The following is a 19,513-nucleotide window of genomic DNA, read 5'->3' on the forward strand; positions in this document are numbered from 1 at the left end:
GAGTTTAGACCTTAGGGCATTGTTCGGTTGTCATTTTAATGTGTAAAAACAAAAGTATTAATTGTTGAGTTATTTAAAATTCATGTTCCCCAGTTTAACATTATCTTAGTCGGCCGCTAGATGGCAGCACAGTAATATTTATCCCGTCCAACGAAGAAGAAAAGAGAGGTAAACTTCCGGGAATTTGAAGATCCGAAATTACAAGAGTGCAGCCTACCTGAAAGAAAAACTGTGAGCAAGACGTTTAAATGTTTTCCAAGATGTATATGTTTGTCAGACGTTGTGTGTTTAATGCATGTAACATTATGACTAAGCTGTTCGCTGAGTATGTAGCTCATAGAAAATGTTTTCCTCTGTGAGTGACTTGATATGAAAGACTAGATATTTTTTATACTTTCTTATATTTCCGTCACTGCGCGTTGTTGTTGTTTTTTGTTTGTTTGTCAATAGTCTCAATGTGTGAAGCCTCAGCAACCCTGCTTTTAAACATCCCGCTTCTAATGGCGCCTGTAGCGTAACTGAAATGTGAATTAGACTTTGCGTCCTACGAGCGTGCGCAATATAAACTAACCCAAATGGCCTAAAACAGAATTTTAAATACGATCCGTTTATTTGGTCCTAATAAATCCAGACAGTTTATTACGTTTTTCAGTTTAAAAGGAAAAGTGATATTAAATTTGTGCTTAAAATCAAGATGGTTTCAAGTCTAAGCCCCGCACGGATAAATGGATGTGTAGGAATTATTAGTAACTACTAAGGAAAAAACCTCATCAATATTTGTCTGCACCAAAGAATGCAGGTGAAATGACATGAAACACTTGTACTCATGGAGCAATGAAATCAGCCAGATGAGCTTTTTATCTGCTATTTTATGTCATTTTATATGATTAAAGAGTTAGAAATCTGCAAAAACTGGCTGCAACTCCTTGTGTGCACTTTGTATGGAGAGTAACATAATATAAAGTTGAATAATGTAAAGAACTTATTGCGCAACACCGTTTACTGCACATCTGTGGTCAAATTATAATTAAGCGAGACTTCATAGACTCTGAGTGGCAAATACTGAGTTGTGTTAGAAAGGCCCAGATGGGAATAACTGTGGGAATAACTCAGAAAATCAGATTTTTTGGGGGATACAGAAATTAATTGGGATGAACAGTTAGCTTACAGTGTCACATGCTGCACGTCACGGCTCTGGAAATACTATAAATCTCACTATAAACTAGAAACCCCATTCTGTTTTTTTTATGTTATTGTTATTATTTATTTACTTTAAATCTTCTTTTGCTGCATGTTCTTATCTGGACCTTCAGTCTGGAATAAAGTCTATCTATGTATCTTTTTAAGTGACTGTTGCTGGAATGGGTTCTCCAACTAAGGGCGTAACACCACGCAGGTAAGCTCTTGTATATGTAGCACACTGTAACACACTGATACAAAAAACCCTTTTAACTTTTAGTATTTAAATATTTGCAAGTCAGTATGATAGAGATTTCCTATAGTCAACACTTGTCAAACAGATTTAGTTTTATGGTTAAAAACCAATGCCTCCATCAGGTATGCTGTATGATATCACGAAATAAAAATGAATTACTACTGTATGTATAATATCGCAATGTCAATATTACACGTGAGCGTAACGAATATTGTTTTACAAACATTGATTGTCGCTCTGCTTTAAGTTTCGAACCATCTCTTCACTTTTTCTTTCTCTCTCCGTCTGTTTCTTCATGTTTCCAGCTACATCTGTGATTTGGCTTATTTGTGCACTAAACCAATGTTTTCCTTTCAGATCCAATGTTCGTACTCCTGCTAAAGACTCCGACTCCCCGCTTCCCTCCATCCACGAGCGACTGGCTTACTTGCGCCCGTCCCGCGAGCTGCTGGACTTCTACCGACAAAAGATCGCCCAGTTTGACGAGGAACACGCGGAGCTGCAGCAGATGCTGGAGCAGCACAGAAGGAGCACAGAGGACCAGGTGAGACGCAGTGAAAGGCATTTCAGGGGTCCCTGTGTGGTGTGTGACCCGTTCTAATCCGATCACCTTTCAGCATAAGCTGCAGTGGGACATACAGCAGCGTGAGGGGGAGATTGTGGAGCTGCAGAATGCTCTGAGTGACATGCAGCTCTACCTTTTTCAAGAAAGAGAACAAGCTCTCAGGCTTTATGCAGAAAACGACCGGCTGAAGATCAGGTGCGTGTGCAGTTGATGACGTGACCTTAAGATGGGATATGTTGAAATGTACACGTTTATATGTACTGTTGTGCAGGGAGTTGGAGGACAGGAAGAAAATCCAGCACCTCCTTGATGTGGTCGGTCCTGATGAAGGAGAGATCACATATTTCCACCGGGAACCTCCGCACAAGGTTTTTGTTGTCTTCAATAGACAAGAATATTAAACCATCAACAGCTACTCAAGGAGCTCCCACCAGAATGTAGCTTTTTGATTTGTGGGCATATTTGCATGTGATGTTATTTAAGTGTTATTTAAGAAGAGAATTTAGGTGGGTTTGTAATACATTAGAAAATGCACAAACAAATGAATAAAATGGATATGTTACAGGTCATAATCGCACAGAAGGGCACTGACAGGCAGCTGGAGGAACACCTCAGTCTTCGGCCTACAAAGCTAAAACCTGCTGGGACTAGAAGAGGTGTGAAAACATTCTTTATATCGACAGTTTTCCTCTTGTTTGTCAAGAAGTTAAAGCGACATCTGAGCTGTTCTGTAAAGGGGAAATAAAAGAGAAGACATTCTTTCTGGCTTTTGCACATGATCTCTTACTTTAATCATTATTTCAAAAGAGATAAACAGGAGAAAGAAATCTATGGAAGGAGGAGACGGAGACATCCTTGAGCAATACAAGAGCGAAAATCAGACGTTGCTGCTGCAGGTTAGCTGGAGCCCTCCCCTCCCTCTCTGACATGCACGCGTCTTTTGATGATTCTGAAGGTCGTTGTGAAAAACTTGTTTGTCAGGTGGAGGCGCTGCAGGTACAGATGGAGGAACAAACTCGTCTGGCTAAAGATCAGATAGAGACGCTCCTGGAGGATCGACGGATTAAAGCGGAGGAAGCAGAGACACGGCGGATCAGGGATCAGGAGCAAATCAGGACTCTGACTGACAGGTGGGTTGCATTCCAAAAAATGGCTCTGTGGTCACTTTCGTCCAAAGTGCTAGAAGGAACCGATGATTTTATCAATAAGCATTTTTAATTCTGACTTTGGTGTTTGGTTTCTTTGACCCCCCACAGGCTCCAGCGGACAGAGAACCAGTTGTGTGATTGCACCAAAGATCTCTTACAGCTGAAGTTTGACTCACGGGCTCAGGAGAAGAGCTGGATGGCAGAGAAGGATCAGCTGCTGAGGAAAATGGACTCCTGCCACAACTGCATGAGAAGGTCCGGGCCCGCCGGTGCAGAGCCCCCCAGCAGCGCCGCTCATCCCTTGTCACTGTCTCAGCAAGCACGCAAAGAAGGGTCGAAGGTATTTTGTTGCGTCTAGTGCTTTAAAAAATATGAAGTTTCAAGCGTTTTTTTTTCTTTACACTTTTAAGTATTTTATAAAAGAAATAAAACCTCATTCCCTTCAGTAAATCTCAATGCAGCTTTTCTGTGCACATTCGGGGAGAAATCAATTGTGTCCACTAGGTGGCAGTCTTTGCGCATATTTTTAAAAAGATAAATGTGTACAGCTGCAGCTAAATTACAGTGGAATAGGCAGCGTAGGTATTTTATTAGCCATATGTAACTATTGAAATTAAATGAAATTAGAGGGTTACTGTGGTTTTATCTTTTCTTCACCAGTTCTATTTATTTCAACAGATAACACAGGAGAAGTTGAAACAAGCTCACCATTTGGCAGAAATGTACAGAGAGCAGTGTGTCGCTCAGGAAAGCGAACTGGCCCAAATCAAAGAGGAGAGAGATGCCGGCCGGGAACTCTTTAAGGTACCACCAGTAGATGGCCGTGTTCTCGGAAGGCTCAGTCACACTCTATCCCAACTAAAGATCAGAGATCTCTCTGTGTGCAGGAACGCTCAGAGAAAATGGCCAAGCGTCTGCAGCTCATGACGAAGCGATGCGAGACGCTGGAGAGGAGGAGGGCCATGGAGGCAGAGGGCTTCAAGTCGGACCTGAAGATCCTCAAACAGAGATTCAAAGATATAGAAAAGCAACTCTTCAAGGTAAAGAAAACATCTGCCTTTGGCTGATAGTTTTGGCCAATAATTATTCTTATTCACATACTTTGACATTCACAGCCGTCCATACTGCTGATACTACACTTGTATGTGATTGTTTCAGGCTACTCTTAATATTGGACCCAACCAGGACTTGGCCGTTCTGCATGAGGTCCGTCAGACCAACACCAGAACAAAGAAGGTTCAGGGGGAACTGATGGCTCTGAAGGCCAAAATCTATGGACTGGAAAATGAATTAAGATTCAGCTAAGGAATGGACTTCCCTGGGTTAAAAACATGTTGTTTGTTTTGGTCCTTTTTTTTCAACCCTGTTGAGTACAGAAATATGTGTTAGTATATTTTCTATTTTATTCCAATAAACAAGATACATGGATTAAACTCTAATTATTGCCTCAATGATTATACAGTATATAATGTGTGTGTGTAAATGTGTTTATCTTCTCAAATGATATTCCACTATCACTTTCATTTCTTCACATCTCTATTTTCATTTCTGCTGAAATTCATCGATCCACAACGTGACGTATCCGGAAGTGCGTTCAGCTCCGGGCAGTTGTGCGCATGCGCAGTGGTTGTCAGACCCGTTTGCAGAGGGGAAGCGTTTACTGAGTGATGGCAGCTACGCTATCAACATGAGGAGATAGCGCAGAATTTAGTGTTGACTCTAGATGTTTGAGGTACAATGACCCATCTGTTCATTCGTTAAAGTTGCAGGGTGAGTAGGGTTTTTATTGCCTTTAGCGAAACCCGGCTGGCTCGTGTCCTTCACCGCTTCTCTTTTTGACAGAAGTGCCTGGAGAAATGCAGAGATTGAGACGTTGGAAAACCGGGTGGCAGCTGGTGAAATCAAGCTGTGAAGCTGCAGCAAAACCGCTCATTGCGCCGCTATGGAGCTCACGAAATTATAGCCCTGTAAGTGGACGGGTTAAACACACCTGATTGTATAAAAATGAAAGGAAAAGAATGGTTTCTGGCACCGTTTGTCCCGTCTGTCAATCTTAAAGGGCAACGCCGAAGTTACTGAAGTCAATTGGCAGCACAATAGTTATATGATGTGTAATATGATTATAATATCACAATCTCTTCATCACTTATAAGCGACTTTATGTCTTCAGTGTGTCTCATTTATATAGTTCAGGATTAAAGTTCCACCGGTTCTCTGTCTGAAATGATGAGATTTTTGAGTTATCAGCTTGTGGCGTGAGGGCTGGTTAATAAATAACCTCTTTGGTTCATACGGCATGTTCCTCCTTTCTCTGTCCCTGTCGTCTCCTCAGGGCCCCAACTCCTTTGGTCTCCTCTTTGACATTGATGGTGTGCTGGTTCGGGGCCGCACGCCCATCCCTGCAGCCAAGCAGTGTTTTAGAAACTTGGTGGACCGTAATGGGAAATACAAGGTCCCCGTGGTGTTTGTCACCAATGCTGGGAACTGCATGAGGCAGGCCAAAGCGGAGCATTTGTCACATCTGCTCGATGTGGAGGTAAATGTGTCCTTTGCCTTCAAGTCCTCCTCTGTTATCGTGAAGTTAAATTAAATTCCCAACACTCTACTTCAGGTGTCTCCAGACCAGGTGATGCTGTCCCACAGTCCTTTGCGTATGTTCACCCAGTTCCATAAGATGTGTGTGTTGGTGTCAGGACAGGGTCCTGTGGAGGAGGTCGCTCACAAGTATCCTATGACAGAGATTTGACCTTAAATATGTGCGTGCTTCGTTTACTTGTGCAGTTCTGTCCATGTTCAACGTTGCTGTCAGCATTTAATCGTTGTCTCACTTTTTTTTCCTTTTCCTCTCTGTCAGTGAACCTATAAGTAGTTAAGTCAAGAGAGATGGGTTGGTTGGAATCTCGTGTGTGTGTGTGTGTGTGTGTGTGTGTGTGTTTGCTGCTCTATGTCCATGTGTTAGACTTTAACCTACCCTAGTCTGGGCTTCCAGGATGTTGTCACTATAGATATGCTCAGAGAAGCATATCCAGTACTGGATGTTGTAGATCACAACAGGAGGCCCAAAGATAGTGTAAGTACTAATAATATTGAAGCTTTTTGTGTGTGTTGTTGCTACCAGTAACTACGATATCTTATCATCTCTACAGATACCACCCACAAAGGGCTTACGGCCAATAGAGGGTAAATTTCCCCACAGTCAATATTTCTATTAATATCAGCCTCATGTAATGTTTGTACCTTCAACAGCTGTTATCTTGTTCGGGGAGCCAATCAGATGGGAGACAAACCTCCAGCTCATTACTGATGTGCTCATGACAAATGGGAACCCAGACAATATTTGGAACGCAGCGCGGTACCCTCATATTCCCGTCCTGGCCTGTAACATGGACCTGCTGTGGATGGCAGAGGCGAGGAATCCCAGGTACCGTCTGTGCTATTCGAGATAAAAGACATTTTATAATTCACTCTTACTCCAACTGATTCTGGTGCTACAGGTTTGGACATGGGATGTTCCTAGTGTGCTTAGAGAATCTTTACAAGAAGGTGACCGGCCACGAGTTAAGGTACGAGGCTCTGATCGGTAAACCCAGTGTGGTGACCTACAACTACGCAGAGCTGCTGGTCAGACAGCAGGCGGAGAGTCTGGGCTGGACCACTCCTGTGAAAAGGCTGTACGCTATCGGGTGAGTTACCAAACCTACCGGCACGATCAACTAAGCGTCTCAGTCCGACATGTTCCAATCACAGGACGATGCACGTACACACCCTTTTTCAAATCCAGGTTTTGATCCCATAAAAGTGAAGTTAGCAAGATGCTAACAGCTCCTTTGGGTGGGCTACATGTTGGCGTGTGCTATTTGCAGAACTCAAACATCAAGCCTGACTTGTCAGCCTCCCTGTAAGATTTGTCAGCACCAAGTGGTGAGAAGGCAGATTGTGGGAAATGTCTACAAATATTAATAATACAAATGTTTTTAAGATATACACTTAAACTTACACTTAAATGTAATGTAAGTACATTGTAATAACCCACAGCACAATATCTGATTTCTAACAATAAATTCCTGAGTATCTCACACAATAAGATAAAAACTAAGTATATGTCAACAACGTGCTGGGAAATTTTGAAATCAACCTTCATTTTTTTTCCACATAAAATAAAATTCCCTCCAGTCTTTAAACATTTGAATTAATCATTTTTTTCCTTTGTAGTGATAACCCCATGGCTGACATTTACGGAGCCAACCTCTACAATCGCTATCTCCACACATCCCATAGTACCAAGGCCCAGATGCAGGCGAAGAGTGGCGAGAGGGGTGCAGATTCTGAGGCGGACGCCGTTGATGGCGGCCCTAGCGCGACATCAGCAGATGGTGCCGAAGTGGCCCGCCCAGAATCCTGCCGCTCCATACTGGTGTGCACGGGGGTGTACAGCAGGGACCAGGAGGAGCTGCCCTCTGACCCCTCCCAGACCGTCACCGAGCAGCGCATCTTCCACGGTCACAGGGACTTCAGCTTTGACCCCAGTCTGACACAGCCGTCTTTTGTGGTGCAGGACGTGAAGGAGGCAGTGGAGCTGGTGTTCCAGGAGGAGGGTTGGCCTCTGGATTAGGATGAGTGGGCCATGTTTCCTTACCTCACAGCCGTCCACTAGACCTAGTTTAATGGTTACGTCTTCTAATCCATGCCTCTGATAATGGGAGGCTTTGAAGTGCCATGCAACCTGCAAAGGCAATGATCTGAAGCTTTAGGTACAAGGAACAAGATTACGTTTAACGTTCTGATTGATGTCATGCTACTGCTGTATTCCTGGATTTTTTTTGAAAAGGAAACACATAAATTAATGTGTTTTAATTCTCTACCTTATATAGACAACAATCAGATTAAGATGGACTTTATATTTTACACTTTTGCACTCAGATGTTTACTAAACTAGTTGCTCTGTCGTCAGTGGCATATTTCAGATGACATGAACGGTATCGGTACAGTGTCCAATGATTTTATTGTAGAATAGTTGCTTGACTTTTTAAAATGATCAGTTTCCACTTAAACGAAAATGGTGCTCTCTTTATAATTTATTGATGAGGATTTTCTGTAATTGAGTAACTTTGTGAGAGAAACATTGTTAGCAATGCAGTCCGATAGCTGTATATGTAACAGACCTTTAATGCAGTTTGAAACTGGACATCTGCAGATGAACTGAAAGACTGATTTAAAGGAGTCAAACACCAAACGTGTCTTCCAGTCTAGCATTCTTCCTGTATTGTAATACAGCCATTTCACAGTATTGTGACACGCTAAAATTGATATAAATACAATTCAACGATGCAAAAACTCACACATACACACACACATCACCAGTTTCCCTAGAAACTACCTCAAACCAGTGTCACCGTCCCACATCAGCATCCGCACTTCTTATCCGAGGCCCCGGTGCCCAGGATGGAGTGGGAGCTGTTGCTCAGCATCAGCTGAGGGGAGTCTCGGAGGAACTCCTCCGCCATATTCGTGCCGTTGCGTGCCAGCAGTTCCCGGGCCATGAGGGTGAAGGCTGCCTCCACATTTTGAGCCTCCTTGGCTGAGGTTTCGAGGACAGCCAGAGCGCCGTTGTTTTCTGCCAGTGTGCAGGCGTCTTCGAACAACACTTGCCTCTGAGCCTGGAGGTCTGACTTATTACCTGCAGGGAGGCAAATGTCATTGGTGGATGCTCAGGAAACGGCTGCAACCACTGGCTAATTTTGATGTTTTGGCTCACCAATGAGGATCAGCACCACACTGGCAGCTCCATAATGTTCTACCTCCCTGATCCAGTGGGAAACGGACTCAAACGTCGGGCGACGTGTGATGTCGTAGGCCACCATGGCCCCGTGGGCGCTGCGGTAGTAGCTCTGAGTGATGGTGCGGAATCGCTCCTGCCCCGCTGTGTCCCACACTTGCATCTGCAACAGGTGCCCGCACAGGGATACGGATCAAGCACATCGATAAGATGACAGGAAAACCGCATCCGAACATCCACACACGCTGATCCTTTGACTTGGGTCAATGGTGAGGCAGGTATCCCAGCACTTAACAGATTACGGTAACACACCCATAAAGCTAACACATGTACGCCACTCCTCTTGTAAAGAAAGAACAAACCTAAAAATAAGCAAATGACTGTTTACACGAGGCGTCTCATTTGGCCCTGTTTTTGTTGAATTATGAAGATGAACATGCAATTTAGAAACTCCAGAAACAGGTTTGATGAAAACTCAAATAAGCTGAAACAGGAACAAAATGATTGATTAATAAAAAAAAATTTTAAAAAATGCTTACCTTCACCTTTTTGCCATCGATGTCAAGAGTACGAACAGTGAAATCCACCCCAATCGTGTTCTGCTGTTTCTCCATGAATATGCCAGACTTGAAGCTCTGGACCACGCAGGTCTTCCCCACATTCGAGTCCCCGACCAAGATGATTTTGAATAGAAAATCGAAAGAGTCCTCGACCTCCGGAGCTGCCGACTGCATGGTTTTGGAAGAAATGTAAACACACACGCATATGCGGAGTCTCAAACGCCTGAGCCGGGAGCCTGTCTCTAAAAAGAACTGGTTTTCCACCAAGTCGTGTCAATAACAACAAAGACTATTTGCTGACTATATACTGCAGAAACAGCGGTCACATCCTGGAAAAGGGAGGACGGCAGTTGATGTAACAGAGATTCAGCTGAATGTGATGTTGGGGAGATAAGATGGAACAGTAATATCTCCTCCAACACCTTCTGCCACTGGCCCTCACACACTGACAGGAAACACGCGGCAAACAGAAAACTCCAGAAAAAAGTCAATCATCCTGCACGGTTCCATAATCCTGAAGAAATAACAGCGCTTAGAAAAGTGTTTCCGTATTTAAATGACAACATACCCCCCCCCTTCTAAAGCCTGGTCTTTAGCTCTGCCCTTTGGACCGTCACTTTTTCTGCTCTCCACTCCTCTTCATCTGAGCTTAAGTTCAGGACAACTCTGGCCACACCCCTTACCTGCCTGGAGAGGTGTGAGCTCCAGCCGCCTGCCCACTTGCACCACTGCATCTCTGGCGCTCTTTTGACGTTGAGGCTGAAAGAGCAGCTGGATGGGGTGGGGGGCAGAAAAAAATGTCAAGGTTGTGAAGTCATGAAGCAAATATGTGGAGATTGAGTTTGACAGACTGGGACATCTGAGGTTTAGTTCTGGTTAACACAGAGTGGAGAAAATACTGGACTACATCTTTAATGAAGTCAAGCTTTGCTAACAAGGCTCACTGTGCAAATACCCCTAAGCAAACAGCCTTAATGATTGTAAACACTTGACACCTTTGTCTTAACAGCTGATCTTTGGACTCCAGAATGGGGGAATCGTTTGTTACACGCTCACAAAATACCCTACTTTATAGCCCCCCCCCTCCTTCTGACTGTCAAGACATTCCACAGTAATCACTGACAACACAGAGCTGACCGAGTGAGAGAACACAGCAGGTTTACGCACATCTGAACACAAAAACATCGTTTTACCTCAAGCCGCATGTATTTGTATCACAGTGGGATGTGACCACAGAATGAACACTGCTCTGAATCTCAGGCTCCCTCCCTCCCTCTCTCTCTCTGCCCACCCCCTCACTTGCTTCTGTCGTCATCTCGGCCCACACCAGAACAAGAACACAGCTGGACACGGAACAATGTGTGCGTGTGAGGTGGCACTTCACCAAGCTTGGTCTATCTTTGGCTGTGCCCTCCAATCACCAACGTTTAAGCATGTGTGCCTGACAGCACGAAGGAAAGAGGCACTTTAAATATTTCAGATTATATGTTCTGATTTAAATTCATCAAAGTGAACGTGAATCGACCAAAAACATCTAAAAAACATCATATCAAAATTCTCTCGTCTTGAACCAGAACCCGAAATCTTTCTGCCATTTAGGAAAAAATGGCTTCTGTTCGGTGAGTCACTGTGAATTCACGACAAAGGCAGGAGTCAGTCTGCTCCGTCATCTCCTCTGGAACTGGCCCGGCCTTGCAGGCGTTCTCAGTCTGAAAGCTGCACTCGGGCTTTGTTTGGATCGGTGCTGTCTCTGGGGCGTCCTGCTGCAGGTTTCCTCCTTGGGATTTTCTGGAGGAGGGATGTGAATGGGCTTCCAGGGAATGGGATTAAAATAGCCGGGTGAAGGGCTGGACCTGTCGAATGGGTCTGCAAGAAATCGAAGCAAAGCACAATAAAGCCAACCTGTTTCTACTTTTAATAGTAGGTACATTTCATCAACTGTACATCATTAAGATGGCTTTCAAAAACAAATGTAAAAGAAACCCGAATAGCTCAGTCGATTTGCTAAAGCATTCAACCATTTTTTTCTTAGTTACTTGTTTGTGAGTGAAAAGGGATTTGTTAATTTTTTTGTACGGCTCATTCTTTTTCTAGACATGCAAAATGTGCCTACTTGTTGAAACACAGGGTGTTTTGGGAGTGTCTCTGCTTTTTTCATTTGCTTTTGCCAGCCACTCTTTAAATTTCTCTTCTGCCCTTTTGCGGCGCTCTCGATCCCGCTCCTCCTTCAGGGCAGCTTTTTCCTGCCCAGGAAAAAAAAGAAACATATCTAGTTGGGTTCTCCTGTAAATACTAGATTCTAGTGCAAAGATGCATTGTTGTTAAAAGCAATAAATAGGATTTAAGGTCCACCTTACTTTTTCTTTCTTTTCCAATTCCATTTTTTCCTGGTTCTTCTTCTTCAACCAGCTTTTGTACTTTTGTTGGGCTTTCTGTTCATTTTCCTTCTCTTTTTCCAGCTGCTTCTGCATCTCCTCCTCCTCCTTACTCTGCCTCACAAGTTGTTTTTTTATTTCCTGCAATTGCACAAAGAAGGCAAATCTGTAACCATGCATCAATTCCAATTTTTAAAACAATCGCGTCAGATCCAAGGGAAGAACTTTCTTTAGATAAGGTCATCAGCATTTTTTTAAATAGAACTGTAACAGACTTTTTTACACAGATGTTGTTGGGAAGTGGCAAATGGATCAAGAAATAACCTAATTAACAGTTAAACTGGCCATATTTGACAAGGGTAAGCACAATAATGAGTTTAAAACAGTGGTGGGCTACCTGTTCTTTCTTCATGTTTAACCATTCCTGAATCTTCTCTTCCATGACAATCTTCTTCTCTTCTCTCTTCATTTCCTCTTGTTCTCTTCTATCTTTAAGTTTACTTTCCTAAGAAACACGGGAAAAAATAGACCAATAACAGGCTTAAGGATCCAAAAAGTTGTTTTAAATAAGGCGCAAGAACAATAGTCTAAACAATCAAACAATTGCTTGCCTCCTTTGCTTTCTTTTGCATATTAAAGCGGTCTTCTTTGGCTTTCCTGACCAGCCACAGCTCCCATGCACTGAGACTGGGACAACAGGCAGCAGGCTCATCGGTTCCCCTCAATATTTGATCCGAAGGCGTTCTCAGCAGCTCACACCTGTCACAAAAATCACCAACTGTTCTATAAATTGCTGCTTTGTTTTGTTTGCTGGCTGATTAAATTCAACAGGAGGCACTAACAGCACCTGACAGGCGAAACGCTGGATTTGTTGCTCCCGACAGGTGAAACGTTCTGAGACGCGCTGGGCTCCAGGTCTTCGTCGCTGTCAAAGCTGTCATTGTAGATTGGAGACAGGAAAGAAAATCTCTCGTCGTCGTCTGATAAAACTTCCTTATCCAAACGATTAGAAGGGGAAAAGTCTTGCTTCTGGCTGGTTTTGACAGGGGTAGAGTTGTAGCAGGAAGATAGACGGTTTGGCACCGCCCCTCCAGGCATAGCTAACCAAGGTCTGCAGAAAAACACGACATTGACGAATGGATTTGTGTGTTTCTGTCAAGTAATGATAAGACCAGTCCTAAAACTTCGCAGCGATGAGCAACAGTTACAGAAATATATACGAGAACATTCAATTTAAATCAAGTTAGCAGAGCTCTGTTGTGGTTAGCAAATGTTGGCTAATGTTAGCAAAGTCGCTGCACTAACCGAAGTTATCATTCCTGAGATAAACTTTTAACATCGCTGATTTATTAGTTAATTGCATGGTGCATAAATACGGTCTGAACCCCTGTGTTTTATTTTTTTATTTTTTTATTTACGGTACCTTTTTTTGTCTGTCTGTAGAAAAGTCTCCTCCTCGCGCTTGTTTACTGGCTGGAGATAGTTTTCCCATGATACATCACGGCCCAAACTGAGCCCGACGCCGTATCCATGGCGACGATTGACGCCTTCCTAACAAAGAGTGTTAACCTGAAGATTCCAGCTACTTTAATCATGTTCTTTACCAGAAGGTTTTAGTACGTTATTTTGCCTATAGTTCAAGGAAGTTGACTTAAAAATTATGTAATTTTTCCTAAATTCTATTTGTGTGCGAACCCAGTGATTTATTTTTTGGATTTGTCAGAAGCAATCTTTCTGTGTTTTGGATGCTTCTTGACTGAAAATATGTTTTTAACCATTTTGATTGAAGGTTTAAGCAATAATTAAAGTACTAATAAAGTAAATAAGGTAAAATCTATATTTGCATTTGTCTCGCGGGGTCTGAAAACACATAACTGTTTTATCTTGTTCAGCACTTTTGGTTTATGTACATTCTTCAAACAAAATGCTATGTTTGACTGTTCCGTAACATAGGCAATGACCCAATTGATCTGCTCCTGCACTCTGTCTCACTCCCACCTAACATTATGACTCTAATTATCAGCAAACAATAAAAAATGCAGTCATACACTGAAGGGCTGCTCTAACATCCCAATGAGACATTTTGTGGGTGTTTGCAATAATAATGTGTGTGTGTGTGTGTGTGTGTGTGTGTGTGTGTGTGTGTGTGTGTGTGTGTGTGTGTGTGTGTAATGATTTCAGTATGCTCAGTATGCTTAGTCAAGGACTCCAAGTTTTTCTGTCACAAATGGAAACAAACAGGTCATTTCCCCACATATTGTGAGTTACACTCAAAACATACTCCAGTCACTTGAAATATCTTTAATAAGTTTGTTATAGTGGAGAGAGAGATCTGAGTGGCCTTGCTTTAATGGATCTTGGTCAACCTTAAAACAAGCACATTGGGAGTTAGCGCAAGGTTACATAGCAGCAGGTTGTTTTATGGTCAGGGCCCTTGGCTTTGATCATCATATATGAGCTCTGGAAGATTAAAGGTGTCTCCAAAATCTGGAATATGACCAATGTTTAATAAGATCTTCCCATTCTCATTCGCATTTCCTGAAAATTTCATTAAAAGCTTTTCAGAACCTTTTAACTTATGATGCCAAAAGAAATCCAAACATCGGTTGTCACATAACCTCCTTGGTAGAAGTAAATAAATAAATTAGATAGCTTAAGATTCTTTGCTATAACACTACAACACCTATTTCTTCCTGCCACGCACATAACTAAAACTGAAATTGCCACGTTTGTGTCTGGTCATCTGAGATGAATCTGTTTCCGTCATCTTGCCTCCAACATACAACTTTACATAAAGTGTCATCTGTAAGGTCTCTGCACTTCTGAGTAACACAGAAAGGTCATCAGCTGCCAGCACGTGCACAATTTAGGTGGGTGTGTCCATCGTACGTGTCTGCAGCTTCACACCACAGTGAGGAATTCCAGCTGCAGCCTGTGCTGGCTCTATCCTAGAAGGTCTGTGTCCTCCATTCCTGCGTCCAGCACAGAACCCAGCTCATCTGCTCGGTTAACATGGGGTCAAGGGAATTTTCGAGACTTTCAGGAGGTAGAATCCCCCCTCGTCGACACTCCAGGAGCTCCACTCCTGACCTGGGCCCGCCGAGGAAGTCTCGCAAAAAGCTTCAAGTTATCATCTGTGTCCTGCTTGTGGAACTATGTGAAAGATTCACTTTTTTTGGGATTGTGTGCAACATGATTCTCTTCTGCACTGTGAGACTGGGCTACAGTAACTACCTGGCTGCAACGGTCAATCTCTGCTTTGTAGGAGCCAGCACCTTGACTCCCGTTCTGGTGGGCTGGTTTGCTGACACCTGCTTGGGAAGGACCAAAGTGCTCTACTTGTGTGCTTTTCTACATTTCTTTGGTAACTGATCCCCTTTCTCAGATCTACTAAAGTGTCTCATCACACGCTTCTTTAAAACAGCCTTTTGTTGGACTCTTGCTCCATTTTTACTCTGTTCTTCAGGTACAGCCATGCTTCCCGTGGTGGCATTCCCATTTGAAGATTTCTACATCGACACCCATCACATAACACACCGTCTGGAACCAAGAGAGCAACAGATGTTGTTCTACATCGGCCTTCTGGCTGCTGCACTGGGCATCGGTGGCATTCGGGCTGTCCTGTGTCCCATGGGAGCCTACAGTCTGCAGGGATACAATCAACACCAGCTAATGTCTTTCTTTAACTGGTAGGTGGACCTGAGATGTGAATGCAGATGATTTTTTAATTCTTCTTTATGGACGGTCTGAATGTAAATGTTTTATTTCCTTGTGTTTAGGTTCTACTGGTTGGTTAACCTGAACTCCACAGTGGTTTTCCTGGGCATTGCTTACATCCAGCAGTCTGTGGCCAAAAATCTGGGCTTTCTTATTCCCTTCACCTCGGTGCTGCTGGCTCTACTTGCCATCCACATGATGCGCAACAAACTCACCTATAAACCTAGGAAAGGTAGAGGATACTTAAATGTCTGAATCAAGAATCAAGCCGAACCACTGACTTATTTATGTTGTTTCTTGTTTTTTTCCAGGTGGATCATTGCTGACCACACTGGGAGTCTTCTTGAACTCACTCAAGATGTGCTGCCTCCACCGCCGCCACCTAAGTGGAGATGTAGCATCCTGGCTTGACCGCGCCAAGGAAAATAACGGTGGTCATTACACCGAAACACACGTAGAAAACGTCAAAATTCTGGCCAAACTCTTTCCTCTCTACGGCCTTCAGCTGCTGTACAGAGTCTGCATTACACAGGCGGGTCATTGGGGGTATCTTGGTTACGCCACAAGAATCACTTCTTTGCTAAAATGTTTTTTCCTGCAGATCCCCTCTGGTTACTACATACAGACAATGAACTCAAACCTTCACCTGAATGACCTGCTGTTACCGATCGGCATCATGAACGTGATCAGCATCCTTCCTCTCCTGCTCCTGGCCCCACTGATGGAGCTGGTGAGCACTTGCTACCTCTCCATGGAGAAAACTCCTTTGGTTCCTTCCAAAATCATCAGTAAGTTTTCTCTCCATACAAACCTGCACGCTCCTAATGATGCACATACACGTCTAAATGATTTTGTCTCTCTCACTCTTCTTTTCCTGTATCCTCCATTCCTCTCCTGTAATTGTTCCACAGCCCTCTCTCTCATTACCCCTCCCTGTCCATCCTCCTTTTGCAGCTATAGGCCATGTGTGTGCCACTCTGTCAGTACTGGTGGCAGCTTTGTCGGAGCTGCGGAGGAAGTCCTGTGCTCTGGTGGAGCAAACCCTCTCTGGAAAGGTCCTGCTAGTATCTTCCATGCCGTGTTTCCAGCTCGCACCCCAGTACATCCTTCTTGGTTTGGCTGAGGCTCTTGTCACACCTGCATGTGAGCATTGGAGACTCGTGTTCTTTAATTGAGCGCTGGACTCATGGTGCATCTTTGAAAATCTTAAAAGGAAAAACGATGTATTTTTCTGCAGTAAGTGCTATAAGTAGTGAACCAATCTGGTGCTGTTGTTGTCACTTCCTGTCTGGCAGGTTCACTCATATCTTTCCAGCTGACCCCGACCCACCTGAGAGGGATCTCCCTGCACTTTCTCACTCTGTCCTACGGAGGTGGCTGTTTTCTCGGAGCTTTTATCATTCAGCTAGTTTACTTCATCTCTGGAGGTAAATTCACATACATTCACTCAATTTATTTCTGTTATTAAAAATTCTTTTCAACCTTATTCTGTAGGTAAATGCTGTATTTTTTTATTCACACTTGATAACGTTTACAAGTTGTTACTATAAAGATGATGTGCTGCAATGCAATTAGGAAACATTTTAAAAACATAATAACTAAAAGTGCATCAGGTTAACAGAGTAACCCAATGTAATTAGGTTTTAGTATTCAATTGTACCTGTCAGAACGCCACGTCCCTGATCCATCTGATATGACTACTGTTACAGGTAACTTCTATCCTGACACACTGCATGATGGGAATCTGGAAAGATTCTTCTTTCTTCTAACCATACTGATGGCTCTAAATACTCTAGCATATTTGAATTTATCCCACAGGTAAAGTAAAGATGTAATTAATTCAAAGTAAAGAAATTAGTCGTGTTTATGCAGCATGTTGACAATCCAAAGGTTCCTCTGCTGTTGTCTAGATATGTAGACCTGAGCGTGCAGAGCAAAACTGCGACCATTGGCCCCCCACTGTCTGAAAAGCTGCTGTGTCACCAGCCCGGTGTGCGCTTCTACAACACTCTGGATAACTCCTACACAAACGCCTCGATTGAATCGATTTCATGATGACCTTTGCCATCGGCCCTCAGCAGCGCTGGCGTTGCATTTACTGTCAAACCCATGCAGGTTTGGCCCTGTGGACATTTATTTTGTTTGTTGATTAATTATTCCTACAGGAGAATGTAAATATGATAAATTAAATCAAATTATGGACACATCACGGACAATGCTTGTCTTACTTTATTAAATACACCTGAAGCATTCCAAAAATCAAAAGACTGTACGCGGTTATGCTTTACATAAGGCCATCTAAAGAAAAACTGTTAAAAACCTTGAATGCAATTAAATCAAAAAGGAAGCAGGATTTTAAGTTTCTGCCTTATTTGTTGAAGCTGCTCATCTTTCTCATAAATTCTTTTCTGGTATGTTTGTTTCTTCTTGCCAAATATTCTCATATTTCTTAACAGAAAGGGTTCTATTTTAAAGTGCTTTAAATGGCAGGTATTACAACACTATTATAGATTGGTGAATCCTAGAACAAAATACCACTTAAAAAATGAATCAGATCTCCTATTGAATTGCACTAGCACACTCAGAAGCTCTAATTCTGGGCAAAAGTAAATCATCTTTCTTTCTTTGTCTTTCCTTTCTGCTGCAACTGAGACAGTGTCATGACCTTTGTGCTTATCCATTACACAAAGCAGGCAAATGCACTGGCCAACGCTGAAACAATACACTCCCAACATCTTGTCATGTTTGGTGCAGCTTTTCTCTTGCAGGGATGCAGACATTTCCACCAGTGTGTGCCGTTTGAAAGCTGTAGACTCATATTGGGGCTGCAGCTGAGTGGTTCAGTATGAGGCCAGGCACCCCAATCACAACTTGACAGCCTTCAGCTTCTTCAAAGTGCAAAAATCACATCCACTGGACTGACTCCATTCTCATCTGGACAGGATTGCCATACAGCAGAGGTTTTACAGAGGTCACTGTATTCTTCTTCAAAAAGGGTCTGGCTGTGAAGCTCCGTCCACACTGGGGACAGCTGAAAAAACCTCCATAGTCCTCCTTGTCCCAGTAACCATTTACATACTTCAGCTGTGGCCACATTGAAGAGTTGCAGGGTTATTTAATGTATCGAAGCATATCGAGCAGCACAAATGATCTATTCCCGCCCTGCTGGCAGCCATATTTGCTTCCCTTTCATGATCAATAAACCATTTTATGGGAGTAACTTTACTTTAACAGTATTAACCAGTAAACTCCCAAATTTGGCCATCAATGTTGACAACAAACATCTTAAAACCCAATGTGCTTTCTAATAAGAAAATACATTTTTGCAGTTGCAAGTTTTCAAAATAATTCTTAAATATTTCTTAAAATAATTCATTGTTGTAACGTTTTGTCGTTGTGTCCTAGTAAAGACAAATTACTTAATGGCACGTGTGACTAAACCTTCCTATGAGGGTTACAGAGGATTTAAGACAAATAATCAAAATAGAAAACAAAAAGGAGACTTTTAAACACACACTTCGGCGAAACGCGAGAGTTAATTGGTTTCCATGGACACAACACAGCGTTCCGTCTCTTCTCTAATGATGTTGCCTTGTCCGTACCTGATTTGCGCCATATCGCTGTTGCGCATGCGCATCCTCCCTTAAAAAAACAAAACAAAAAAAAAACCTATAGATATTTGCACCATAGTTATGCATGTGAACAAACTTTACACAACAATTAATCGCAGATGCCAAATCATTTCTGTACCAGGCCAATTCCGCGCATGTGACAGTGCATGTTAAAGGTAGCATGGCCCCCTTTCCAATAAAAGCTATTAAAACTACTAACATCTGTTTGTTATCTGAAATGTCATCTTACGTCTGTTTATTGATTTACATTTACTTTTCATATTAGTTATCAATTGTTCATTGCACATCAATTTATCTTCTTTTAG

General features: G+C 42.8%; 6 protein-coding genes across 8 annotated transcripts; 3 read left to right on the plus strand and 3 right to left on the minus strand.

Moving 5' to 3' along the window:
* Nucleotides 1-127: 127 nt before the first annotated feature.
* Nucleotides 128-4,587, plus strand: ccdc77 (coiled-coil domain containing 77). The gene is made up of 12 exons (XM_057051875.1): nucleotides 128-231; nucleotides 1,348-1,396; nucleotides 1,793-1,979; nucleotides 2,053-2,195; nucleotides 2,272-2,368; nucleotides 2,566-2,656; nucleotides 2,808-2,896; nucleotides 2,982-3,130; nucleotides 3,257-3,488; nucleotides 3,827-3,952; nucleotides 4,036-4,188; nucleotides 4,307-4,587. The coding sequence occupies exons 2-12, from the start codon at nucleotides 1,362-1,364 to the stop codon at nucleotides 4,451-4,453; spliced, it is 1,449 nt and encodes a 482-aa protein (XP_056907855.1). The 5' UTR covers nucleotides 128-231; nucleotides 1,348-1,361; the 3' UTR covers nucleotides 4,454-4,587.
* Nucleotides 4,588-4,758: 171 nt separating this feature from the next.
* On the plus strand, nucleotides 4,759-8,381 carry hdhd5 (haloacid dehalogenase like hydrolase domain containing 5). Of its 2 annotated transcripts, none has more exons than XM_057051876.1 (9): nucleotides 4,759-4,918; nucleotides 4,991-5,115; nucleotides 5,481-5,684; nucleotides 5,760-5,872; nucleotides 6,125-6,218; nucleotides 6,295-6,328; nucleotides 6,395-6,569; nucleotides 6,643-6,831; nucleotides 7,361-8,381. In XM_057051876.1, exons 2-9 carry the CDS (start codon nucleotides 5,005-5,007, stop codon nucleotides 7,758-7,760), a joined length of 1,320 nt encoding a protein of 439 aa, XP_056907856.1. In that variant the 5' UTR covers nucleotides 4,759-4,918; nucleotides 4,991-5,004; the 3' UTR covers nucleotides 7,761-8,381. The 2 variants fall into 2 exon arrangements, with proteins under 2 accessions (XP_056907856.1, XP_056907857.1); XM_057051877.1 differs by having other exon boundaries at nucleotides 4,773-4,918; nucleotides 4,994-5,115.
* On the minus strand, nucleotides 8,206-10,799 carry LOC130536180 (ras-related protein Rab-19). Its single transcript, XM_057051880.1, has 5 exons — nucleotides 10,678-10,799; nucleotides 10,168-10,255; nucleotides 9,464-9,652; nucleotides 8,904-9,087; nucleotides 8,206-8,825 (listed from the first exon to the last, which is right to left on the minus strand). Exons 1-5 carry the CDS (start codon nucleotides 10,797-10,799, stop codon nucleotides 8,551-8,553), a joined length of 858 nt encoding a protein of 285 aa, XP_056907860.1. The 3' UTR covers nucleotides 8,206-8,550.
* Nucleotides 10,381-12,957, minus strand: ccdc34 (coiled-coil domain containing 34). Of its 2 annotated transcripts, none has more exons than XM_057051879.1 (6): nucleotides 12,707-12,957; nucleotides 12,471-12,618; nucleotides 12,257-12,364; nucleotides 11,842-12,000; nucleotides 11,601-11,727; nucleotides 10,381-11,350 (listed from the first exon to the last, which is right to left on the minus strand). In XM_057051879.1, the coding sequence occupies exons 1-6, from the start codon at nucleotides 12,955-12,957 to the stop codon at nucleotides 11,151-11,153; spliced, it is 993 nt and encodes a 330-aa protein (XP_056907859.1). In that variant the 3' UTR covers nucleotides 10,381-11,150. The 2 variants fall into 2 exon arrangements, with proteins under 2 accessions (XP_056907859.1, XP_056907858.1); XM_057051878.1 differs by having other exon boundaries at nucleotides 11,598-11,727.
* Nucleotides 12,958-12,965: 8 nt separating this feature from the next.
* Nucleotides 12,966-17,782, plus strand: slc15a5 (solute carrier family 15 member 5). The gene is made up of 8 exons (XM_057051874.1): nucleotides 12,966-15,223; nucleotides 15,326-15,548; nucleotides 15,639-15,808; nucleotides 15,888-16,364; nucleotides 16,531-16,719; nucleotides 16,872-17,003; nucleotides 17,286-17,394; nucleotides 17,487-17,782. The coding sequence occupies exons 1-8, from the start codon at nucleotides 14,872-14,874 to the stop codon at nucleotides 17,629-17,631; spliced, it is 1,797 nt and encodes a 598-aa protein (XP_056907854.1). The 5' UTR covers nucleotides 12,966-14,871; the 3' UTR covers nucleotides 17,632-17,782.
* Nucleotides 17,783-17,896: 114 nt separating this feature from the next.
* LOC130536563 (E3 ubiquitin/ISG15 ligase TRIM25-like) lies at nucleotides 17,897-18,752 on the minus strand. Its single transcript, XM_057052604.1, is given in 4 exon segments — nucleotides 17,897-18,010; nucleotides 18,191-18,498; nucleotides 18,530-18,659; nucleotides 18,662-18,752. Coding segments are annotated over 4 exon segments (627 nt in total). The 3' UTR covers nucleotides 17,897-17,912.
* Between the last annotated feature and the right edge of the window lie 761 nt (nucleotides 18,753-19,513).

Source organism: Takifugu flavidus, chromosome 13 (assembly GCF_003711565.1).
Source record: "Takifugu flavidus isolate HTHZ2018 chromosome 13, ASM371156v2, whole genome shotgun sequence".
In the NCBI taxonomy this organism is placed as follows: domain Eukaryota; kingdom Metazoa; phylum Chordata; class Actinopteri; order Tetraodontiformes; family Tetraodontidae; genus Takifugu; species Takifugu flavidus.

Coding starts and splice junctions, on each gene's coding strand:
- ccdc77 (XM_057051875.1), top strand. CDS start 1,362: ATGGGTTCTCCAACTAAGGGCGTAACACCACGCAG. Junction 2,369..2,565: donor ACCGGGAACCTCCGCACAAG/GTTTTTGTTGTC, acceptor GATATGTTACAG/GTCATAATCGCACAGAAGGG. Junction 3,131..3,256: donor ATCAGGACTCTGACTGACAG/GTGGGTTGCATT, acceptor GACCCCCCACAG/GCTCCAGCGGACAGAGAACC.
- LOC130536180 (XM_057051880.1), bottom strand. CDS start 10,799: ATGACGACAGAAGCAAGTGAGGGGGTGGGCAGAGAGAGAGAGGGAGGG. Junction 10,256..10,677: donor ACAAATACATGCGGCTTGAG/GTAAAACGATGT, acceptor CACCCCATCCAG/CTGCTCTTTCAGCCTCAACG. Junction 8,826..8,903: donor TGTGGTGCTGATCCTCATTG/GTGAGCCAAAAC, acceptor GCCTCCCTGCAG/GTAATAAGTCAGACCTCCAG.
- hdhd5 (XM_057051876.1), top strand. CDS start 5,005: ATGCAGAGATTGAGACGTTGGAAAACCGGGTGGCAGCTGGTGAAATCA. Junction 6,219..6,294: donor ACAGGAGGCCCAAAGATAGT/GTAAGTACTAAT, acceptor TCATCTCTACAG/ATACCACCCACAAAGGGCTT. Junction 6,832..7,360: donor AAAAGGCTGTACGCTATCGG/GTGAGTTACCAA, acceptor TTTCCTTTGTAG/TGATAACCCCATGGCTGACA.
- ccdc34 (XM_057051878.1), bottom strand. CDS start 12,957: ATGCCTGGAGGGGCGGTGCCAAACCGTCTATCTTCCTGCTACAACTCT. Junction 12,619..12,706: donor TCCAGCGTTTCGCCTGTCAG/GTGCTGTTAGTG, acceptor TTTTTGTGACAG/GTGTGAGCTGCTGAGAACGC. Junction 12,001..12,256: donor TAAACATGAAGAAAGAACAG/GTAGCCCACCAC, acceptor GTGCAATTGCAG/GAAATAAAAAAACAACTTGT.
- slc15a5 (XM_057051874.1), top strand. CDS start 14,872: ATGGGGTCAAGGGAATTTTCGAGACTTTCAGGAGGTAGAATCCCCCCT. Junction 16,720..16,871: donor GGCTCTTGTCACACCTGCAT/GTGAGCATTGGA, acceptor CCTGTCTGGCAG/GTTCACTCATATCTTTCCAG. Junction 17,004..17,285: donor AGTTTACTTCATCTCTGGAG/GTAAATTCACAT, acceptor CTACTGTTACAG/GTAACTTCTATCCTGACACA.